This window comes from Mus caroli, chromosome 13 (genome assembly GCF_900094665.2).
Source record: "Mus caroli chromosome 13, CAROLI_EIJ_v1.1, whole genome shotgun sequence".
In the NCBI taxonomy this organism is placed as follows: Eukaryota; Metazoa; Chordata; class Mammalia; order Rodentia; family Muridae; genus Mus; species Mus caroli.
This window is the reverse complement of record NC_034582.1, coordinates 9,816,657-9,826,675: the sequence shown is the minus strand read 5'-3', so window position 1 is coordinate 9,826,675 and position 10,019 is coordinate 9,816,657. Positions and strand designations below refer to the sequence as shown.

Genomic DNA, 10,019 nt, shown 5'->3' with positions numbered 1-10,019 from the left:
ATGGTTGTGAGCCACCATGTGGTTGCTGGGATTTGAACTCTGGACCTTCGGAAGAGCAGTCGGGTGCTCTTACCCACTGAGCCATCTCACCAGCCCCGCTAAAACTCTTCTTTTGGGCAAACAGGGTTTTGTTATGCAGCCCAAACTGACCCGGCCTTCCATTCTTGCTGTCTCTGCTTTCTGAATGCTAGGATTATAGCCACTATCCCCAGCTCTACTAAGTTTTCTAGTTATACACAACACTGCCATAGTGTATGAGTTAAAATAGCCAATGCCTGGCTATACCTGGTATAGGCCATGGTGGAATACACCTTTAATCCCAACACTTGGGGGCAAATGAAGGAGGATGCCTATGAGTTCCAGGTCAGCCTGGCCTATACAGTCAGTTCCAGGCCAGACAAGGCTACATAACCAGACTGTGTCTCAAAAACAAAACAAAACAAAACAAAACAACCCACCAACCCAGTTATGATGGCAGGCTTGAGATTCTAGCCCTCAGGTAACTAAGGCAGGGATTGCCTTGAGTTTGAAGGCAACCTTATCTATACACTGAGTACCCAGCCAGACAAGCTACATAGCAAGATCTTGTTTCAAAAAGGAAAAGTATATTTACAAATATGGTGCAAAGAAACCAAAAGGTTAAAATTGTATTTTGGAAGAGAAAGGAGACGGGGATCTTATTTTGTAATCCATGTTAGTCTCAAACTCTCAATCCTCCAGTCTCAGACTCCTGAGCTCTGAGAGTACAGGTGGGTGGCCCCATACCTAGCTCCCATACGATGTTTTTCTTTAAAAGACAAAGTAAGAAAAATATTTATTTTTATTATTATTGTTTTTAAAGATTTATTTATTTTATGTATGTGAGTACACTGTAGCTGTACAGATGGTTGTGAGCCTTCATGTGGTTGTTAGGAATTAAATTTAGGACCTCTGCTTGCTCTGGCCGGCCCCGCTCACTCCAGCCAAAAGATTTATTTATTATTATACACAAGTACACTGTAGCTGACTTCAGACACACCAGAAGAGGGCGTCAGATCTCATTACAGATGATTGTGAGCCACCATGTGGTTGCTGGGATTTGAACTCAGGACCTTTGGAAGAGCAGTCAGTGCTCTTACCCACTGAGCTATCTCACCCACTCCTATTTTTATTATTTTTAATTGGGTATGTATGGTCTATATTCCTGAGTTCAGGTGCCCAAAGAGGACCATGGTATCAGAGCCCCTGAGTTACAGTTGTGAGATGCCTGACCTGGGTGCAGGAAATTGAATTGCCCTCCTCTGGAAGAACAGACTCTTAACTAGTAAGTCATTCCTCCGGCACCCCTACACTGTCTCCAGGCAGATTCTCAACCTTACATATACTCAGTGCTGGCTAGCATCTGTCTTAATATTTTCTTTTAGCAATTTGTTCATTCTAATCAGGATCTTAGTAAGGTCTATACTATGCCATGTCTCTCGGGCTCAGTGTAGTTTCTTTTTTAAAGCCCTGGCATCAGGAGTAACTAAGACAAAATCCCTACATCCTAAACTGCATATGTCACTTACACATCTGAAAACTCCACTTGTAAACCTTGGGAAGCCGGTTACTGGGCTCCTTGAGATCAGGATCTTTATCCCCATTCTTGCCACATTTTCCTGGAGACTGTATCCTTGCAGGAGACTTGCTATTGTGGGTCTTCATTCCAGTGGGGACCGACTTGATGGCCTGAGTCTTAGTCACACTTTCACCAGCTGAAAGTTCTTCACTGTCACTACTGTTTGCTGAAAGAGAAAGAAACCATCAATAAACAAAAGTTGGTCAAACTATCATCAACTTAGGAGGATAACTCTAAATATAGCACTTGATTTTTCCACTACAGTAAACAATCTACCTAGAAAACCTAGAAAATCAGTGTTGAAGATTTAGCTCAGTTGTGTAATGCTTGCCTAGCAAGCCCAAGTCCCTGGGTTCAGCCCCCAGCACTGGAAAAATAAAACCTAGAAAAAGCACATGCGTATGCAGACATATCTCATCCAAGGGAAACAAATGCCAAAGTCTTCCCACCTATATTGCCAATAGGAATGAACTCGTTGCACTGACCTTCCATTCTGCTAGCTTTACTATGAAACACAGTAAGCCAGAGGCTGATGCACCCACATACCCATACCACAGATGCTTCACTCAGTCACAGGCTCTTACCTAGCTAAAGAGCTTTTTACTCTGTTGGAATAAAGGACTCCTTGTAGGAACGCCTTCATTCTAGTACACAGCAACTCTAGGACACAGCAACATGTACCAATCCCACTGCCACAGCAGTACCTATCACCAGCACCAATGTAACGGATTCCTTAACTCTTTACACTCAATAGCTTGTCTCCTAAAAGTCATCACCATCACTAATGAAGCTTCAGTCCTAGAATGGACGACCTTATCCCTGGCCACTTGCCTTGTGACAGGAATAGGGTTTGTTTAGTTGTACATGTCCTCTTTCTGGATACAAAGTACCATGACAGATTCTGTTGCAGAGATTACACTAAGAATGGTCAGAGAATAGTCAATGACCTGATTTGCCAGGATGGAAGCCAGATAATCAAAGTGGGACACTACCATGAACTTCACTAGACAAACTTATTTATTGACTCTTTGAAGATGAGCCTTTCTGGAAATGACATTAAAATGGTAACAAAGACAAAGGCATTACAGTGTAAGAAAAACATATTTGAACTATTCTATTACTTATACCAAGTAATCTAGAACCAATTTGGCATATACTGATGAATTATTCTTTAGTAGTGCCCAAGCAGGGGCTCTGAAAGTATCAAAAGTGATCAAAACTGTAAAGGTGCACCTCCTCCCCTGAAGTAAATAATGTCTGCGTCCTAAGCACACATCTTAATGAATTCTCCAGTCCTCACTGCCGCTCTGAAACCATAGCAACTCCTAACTAAGCCACCCAAGGCTTGGCCCCTTTATGTGCTGTGGCCTGCCTCAGCCTGCCTGACACGGCCTTGCTGAGCACAGCCACCCGGGGCCCCGAAGGATGCCATATTCACCGCCTGGAAGTCATATGGGCTCAGCAGAAGCTCGGGGAGCTGACCGCGTAACCCTTTTCTGCACTGCAGTGCAGCCAAGGCCGCTGCTAGCAAAGGTCAGGCAGTGGAGGTGGCAGGAGTCTCGGAAGAGCAGCAGGGGTCAGTGTGGGGCACCTGAAAAAAAATTCTTTACATATTTTCCACTTCTTATTTTGTCTACAAAAAATAAACAAATAAATAAATAATCAAATGCACAGCCCTCAGAAGCAGCAAAGCATTATAGTCTCTGCAGGCCAATGAATAGTCCCTGCCAGTCTTAGATAGCTGATTGCTGTCAAGTAGTATGGTTTGGAGACAGATGTAATTTCACAGACTGGAACTGTGCCTACGACACTATCTTTGCCTGCTGTTCTGAAAAATTATGAAGCAATCCACTTCATTATAACAAAACCACAAATCATACATGTAGACACTGTGAACATGAAGGTAACTGGGTCATGATATCTACATGATCACTCACCAGCAACCAATACCTATAGTAGTGATTTGCTCAATCCTAGACTGTAGCCATGATCAGAAAACTCCTGTGTAACTTTTGGCTGTTTACTGTTTGTGACAGAGTCACATATAATCCAGGCTGACTTTGAACTGGCTATGTAGCCCAGAATGGTCGTGAACTCCTGATTCTTCTGCCTCTACCTCCCAAACAATGTCATTATAGGTGTGCACCAACTGTCCAGCCTGTGTGACGTTTAAGGTTATGTGGAAAAAAATGTAGAATTATCCTATAACCAAATAACCTTTGTGGGGGAGGACAACTATTATTTTTGGATCTTGAAGCTTCAAAGCAAATTTTATACTTACTGCCTTTTCCCTTCTTTTTGTTGTTCACCACGGTGGCTTTATGGCTTCTCTTCTGCTTTTTTGATGAACTTCCTACTCCCTGAGTATCTTTCACTCTTTTCTGACCTGTACAGGCTGTAATGAGAAACACAAAATAGAATCTCCCTTTTATTTTGCTAGGGATAGAGGTTGAGGCTGCGGCTACACAGGTGCTTGGCAAATGCTCTGCCACTGAGCTACACATCCAGTCCAGCAACACAAAACACAGCCAGACATTTCCTAGTTGACTTAAGTATTTTAGAAGAACGTATTCTCAAACTATACACTTCTATGATATTTATATAAGTAATCACATGAGTTATTTCTCAACTTTTAACTAACTGTCATTAATGACAGCCAACCCTGAAAATGTAAGAGCTTCTTCCAGAAAAACAAAGTACACTCTTCTTAGGAAAACCACGACTGAAAATGCTGTCAGCATAGCACAGTTAATGGGTCTAGTACCTCAAACATAGGACTGTCCAATAAAACTAACTGTTAAGATTCTGTAAGTTAATATGTTAACAAAGTAATGTAATTTTGAATGATACAAGGATGTCATACAGCTTAGACTGGCTTCTAACCTCTACAGAGCTGACAACTACCTTCAACTCCTGATTGTGTTTGCACACCTCCCTAGTTCTGCAATTACAGGTTAAAAGCATGGTGCTTTGCAAAATATTAATTGGATACATTTTTGATAGAAACTCATAATTGTTTTATGTGAATTTACTTTTAGGGCACTGGCTAACTAACATGTAAACAACTCACAAACTCAGCAACATGGTCTAAAAAAAGACATTTTGGTGTGAAATGACATGCAAAGGGTTATTATAAACCAACATCATATCATTCTTTCTTAAACTAGCTTGTGTTTATTTTCAATGAGAAATTCCTTGATGCTGCAAATTCATCACTATTCTAAGCTGTAGCATTTCTATATACTACTAGTGTTGTCTTTAGCCCTTATTATGCTTCTGTATCTTTTGAATTATACACAATCTTAGACTACCAAAAATAAGCTTTTTAAAAAAAAGAGACAGATATATCTACTTGCTTCCAATTTCTAATACCATAACACATCAGGCGTGGTACCAAAATGTTTCTTCCTGCTCCTGTTATCAATGGTGAAATTAACCTATAGTTTACAAAATATGGCTTTCTTGGTTGAAAAATGTAATAGGCTGTTCACTGTATGAAATCTGTATTTTTTTTTTTTACTAAATAATTACCGTCAAGTTCCTTCTGATGTGTATTTTATAAACTAATGCTTAAAAGAAAAGTGAGCCAAAACTCAGAAAATACATTTCTGAAACACATCTTAAAAATAAATAAATAAATAAATAAATAAATAAATAAATAAATAGAATGAGCCCATATGGTAGATGGCTAAGAGTTTATAGAGGCATAAATTTTTAAAAATTGAATAGTCCTTTGATTTGATAAAGCAGGTGGCTTCAAGTTCCATACCTTTAAAAGAGTATTTATTTTATTTTTAATTATATATGTGGGTATGAGCTTGGGTAGGTGCCCATGAAGGCCGGAAGATGGTGTTGAATCCCCTGGAATTGGAATTACAGAATGTTGTGAACCACTTGATGTGGGTGCTGGGAACTGAACTCTGGTTCTCTGCAAAAGTGGTCTGCACTCTTAATCACTAAGCCATCACTCCAGCCATAGCACTTTAGACAGAAAATTCTATATGTGTGTTTAAGAGGACGACGTTTGTAATTTGGTTCATTCTTTCAACCAAATGTGTTTTAGGTATCACATCTGAGTCATCAGGCTTTGCGACAAGTGCTTTTTAACCAAGGAACCGTCTTTTCAGCTCAAATCCCATAGTTTTAATTTAATTAAGATTAATATTCAAAAGAGCAACACTAACTGAGCCTCAGTAGAAAAGGTATCAAACTCTTTCTGGATAACTTTAATTTTTCTTTAGTGTTGAGGACAAAGAAGAAGATATAATCTCTCAAGATCGAGAATTTAATACAATACTGCTAAAGGCCCAACTTACACTCTTTTCCTTTGAAATTGCCTTTTTTTCACAACTATGTATTGTAACTCCAGGATATTGCGTGATACATAGATAATCCCAATGGCAGCTGCACCAGTACATCCCCAACTTCTGTTTTCACTAAAGATTTAGTTAGTATCCTTTATTTCTTTAAATAAGGAAAGGGTCTCCCTGGGCAGGAAGTCATTTTGTAGCCAAGACTGGCCTTGAACTCTGGAGCAGCCTCCTTCCACCTCCCAAGTGCTGGGATTACAGGATGCATAGGTTACCATATCTCTATATCAGCAGCTAAGACCCTCACTATTGCACTATCCTCTGAGACTCAAAACACACACCCTCCAGTGCTCTTTACAGTGGATGTACATGTTTCAAACCCAAATGTCAGCTTAGAGTGCACCAATTTGAAACACCTAATTAAAGTCGTTTATAAGAAAAATGATGGCGGAATACAACTATGATACCTTTAGAAGACACTATGTCTTTCACAAAGTCCTAGTTTGACTCTCCACTTTGAAAACCTTCACAGGAAAATCAAGAATATTACTGTAGAGTACTATTAACACACATACTGGTCCTTCAATTTGGAAGTTATACATCTAATAAAGCATCAAATTCCTTTACAAACTCACACAAATAAGCCAAGCTTGTAAATCAAGTTTGTCTCAGTTGTCTGAAGGAAGCAGTGCCTGGACACTTGGTTGCTCCAAACCCCTACTTACAATATTTGGTTAAGGGTAGACAGAGTCTCGCAACAAATCAAAACGTTCGTGAGTGACTGAACATTTCAACTGCAAGCACAGTGCTACAGAAATACAGTTAAGTGGCTCACATGATCCAGTCAATCAATGTATGGAATGAATTTCATCAGTTTTAAACTCAGGGCCTAGATGCAAGTTATATCATGCGGTCTAAAAATCCACTTGAAAGGTCATAGATGGTTCAAGAAAAAGACATTAAAGGCTTCCAAATCCATCCCACTATCAATATTCAAATTATCTTTCTACTATCCATTTTCACTGTGTCCATACAAGCACACAGGTCAACCACCTCACATTAAGAGATACAGTGAAACTATCAAGGCTTGAGAGGGGAAATCCTACAAATAGTCACCATGTTGTTTTCCACCTCACCTTTTTCTGGGTGCTCTGGTTCTGGCTGATTGCTACTGCTGGAACTCACACTTGCGTCAAAGCCTGCTGGTGAGCTATTCCCCTCCGACTGGAGGTCCTGGAGCTCCCCCACAACACTGTCCACCTCAATTGTGCTGTCAGTTTCACTCTTAATGCTTCGAACCTCTTCCTGGTTTGGAGGCAGGGGCACTGACACTGTGACAGAAGACTGCTGCTGACTAGTTTCTGTTATAGTGACTGAAGAAGGCGACTCTGGTGTGGTAGGTGGGGTATTGAGCACTGAATTACTGCCACTGCTCGGAAATTCTGTTTTTCTGTCACTAACTTCTAGGGGTTTTTCTTCAATGGGCTTATTGTCAACACTGGCAGGTAGTGGCTTTTCTAGCTCCATAGTGGGTGAACAACTCTCCTCTTCTGCCACAGTCTGCAGTGACTCCTCTACTGCCCCCTCATCTGGGGCAGGATGGGGTGGAGAAGCTGCAGCCTCAGTGTCCGAGTCAGAGAAAAGCTCCTTTAGCGTTTTCTTAGGCCACTGTCCCTGAATACTTGACCAGACATCTTTTCTATCTTTAGCCCTGTTGTTCTGAAGTCTTTCATCAGAGTTATTTAAAAGCTTTATCCTTTTTTCTGCTACTTCTGAAAATCCTGAATAGAAACTAGTTGTCCGCAGAGATTTTCTCTTTTCTTCTAAGCCATTATATTTCTTGGTTGGTGTCATCTTTGCTTTGGACTTTTCTTCTTCATCTTCATCTGAGGAGCTGTTACTACTGTTTTCTGTGCAGAGCGGCTCTTTACTCTTGGTTCTGTCTTCCTTCTTGCCAGGGGATCCAGTCTGCAAACATTCATCTGTATTGCAATACCGTCTTTTCCCACGTTTTGTTTGCGGCTTTAAAGCCTTATCTGTTGTGTCCTTTTTAACATCCTTTCTCTTCTTTGTGATTTCATCTTCCTCTTCAAAATCAGTATCTTCCGATATTGCTTCCATATCTTTTCTTAGTCTTTCTGGAGATTTTGACACTGTTTTGGCTATTACCAAATCTGTATGGACTCTGTTTTCTTCTAGCAAAGATGGACTACTCTGTCCCTCTTTGGAAATCAGGTCACTTCTGGTGTGGGTTGAATGTTCCACCTTTGATTCGTCTTTGCCAATGTTATCTACGTCCTGAGTACACCTCTCATCTTCCTGCTCACTGTCTTCAGCCGAACTTTCAGAAGCTAAAAAATAAGAGGGGTGGGGGGCAACATGACTTATCCAGCCAGATAAGCATTCTACAATGCTCTACCTCCCACAAGAAGATATTATTATACTGAATCTTTCGACCCATTGACCCATCCACCCAACCACTCACCCACTGATTCTCTATTTTTTCCCCAGAAAGGTCACAGTGTACCAAGTGTAGAGAAAAGAGATTAGTAGTGATATTTGCAAAAGGCTATCACTAAACTGCTACTAAACTATCATTAAACTAAATGCACATTCTTTGAAGGCCTAGATTAACCTAAAGAAGTCGTCCATACTTTTTATGTCCTGTTTTGACTGTGCAGATGAAACTCCAGCTCTCCTTTCCATATCTTTTATGTTGCTGCTTCCTAGATCAACTAGCAATACCCAGCAAAAACATCCCGATCAACGTAAGCTAAGCGCTGAGTTAAATGTAGAGTTAAAATGACAGTAGTCTGCTACTCCCATGGCATATATCTTCCTGATCATCCAGGTGTCTATGGCAGGTGTTCTATCTATGGTAAGCACCAAGGTTTCCAAGAACTCACTTATGACCTCAATCATGGATTAAGCTCTTAATGAAGAAGGCTCTGAAATCAGAATATGACCTACAGAGTCTACTCAGACAGGTTTCTCTATGTAGCCCTGGCTGGCTAGAAACTTGTTATATAGACCAATCTGGCTTTGAACTCTTGAGAAATCTGCCTGCCCTCGCCTCCTGAATACTAGAATTAAAGATGTGCACCACACTTGGCCCAAACGACATTGAAGACCTCTACCCATGCTTTGTCACAAACTGAGGCTTATATTAAATGTTTAGCATTATTGTTTAAGCTAAACAATATCTTCCTTTTCAAAGACAGATTTATTTATTTGTTTGTTTGTTTATTTACTATGTATGATTGTTTGTTTGTTTGTTTGTTTACTATGTATGCCGTATTCTGCCTGCATATCAGAAGAGGGTATCAGATCTCATTATAGATGGTTATGAGCCACTAAGTAGTTGCTGGGAATTGAACTCAGGACCTTAGGAAGAGCAGCCAGTGAGTCATCTCTCCAGCCCCAACTCCCTCTTTAGGAGTATATCCACAAACAACTAAATCCTACTTTAAAAGTAATGATTAATAAAGTTTGGTGAGAACTCCTGAGAAGAGGCACATCTAGTTATTTTAACTACTACCTGCTTCTGACTGGTGTCCAATTCTTATTCTTTAAACTATGTAATTCTTTCTATATAGTATTCTCCATATTAGATATACTACAGAATTTTAAAGCAAACTTTAGAATATTATATAGCAGTAGGCTTATATAATGAATTCATACTCTGAAATAAGGGAAAAATCTAATTTCTATTATAGTCAAATCGAGTTATGAGCAGTTTAAAATATTTTAAGGAAAAGAATTAATTTATTTTGTAGATCAGATTCCTATTCCAATCCATTTTCATACCAGATTTAATAATCTCACTACTTTTTAAATATAATTCATTTATTTTTATTTCTGTATGTATGAATTTTTAGCTTAAATGTATGGGTATACACCAAATGTGTGCTTGAATCCCTTCCAATCTGAATTAAAATGCTTATGACCCACCATGTGGGTGTTCAAAATTGAACTCAGGTCCCTAAGAGCAGCAAGTGCGCTTAGCCACAGAACCAACTCTCCAGACCAGTCCTCTGCCTTTCTTACTAACAATAACAGATATTAACCATAACCTCTCCAGACCAGTCCTCTGCCTTTCTTAACTAACAATA

The 10,019-nt window shown here is 39.8% G+C and overlaps 1 protein-coding gene across 3 annotated transcripts in view; it reads right to left on the bottom strand.

Moving 5' to 3' along the window:
* The window catches only part of Arid4b (AT-rich interaction domain 4B), a 143,143-nt gene that overhangs the window by 4,400 nt on the left and 128,724 nt on the right, over positions 1–10,019 (bottom strand). For 2 of the 3 annotated variants that reach the window (XM_029484988.1, XM_021180100.1), the window contains 3 exons: positions 7,044–8,258; positions 3,879–3,992; positions 1,548–1,763 (listed from right to left, as the gene is read on the bottom strand). In XM_029484988.1, the coding sequence (XP_029340848.1) occupies positions 1,548–1,763; positions 3,879–3,992; positions 7,044–8,258 (1,545 nt within the window). Of the gene's footprint in view, positions 1–1,547; positions 1,764–3,035; positions 3,189–3,878; positions 3,993–7,043; positions 8,259–10,019 lie in introns of those variants that run through there. The other variant, XR_003838576.1, reaches the window with a different exon arrangement.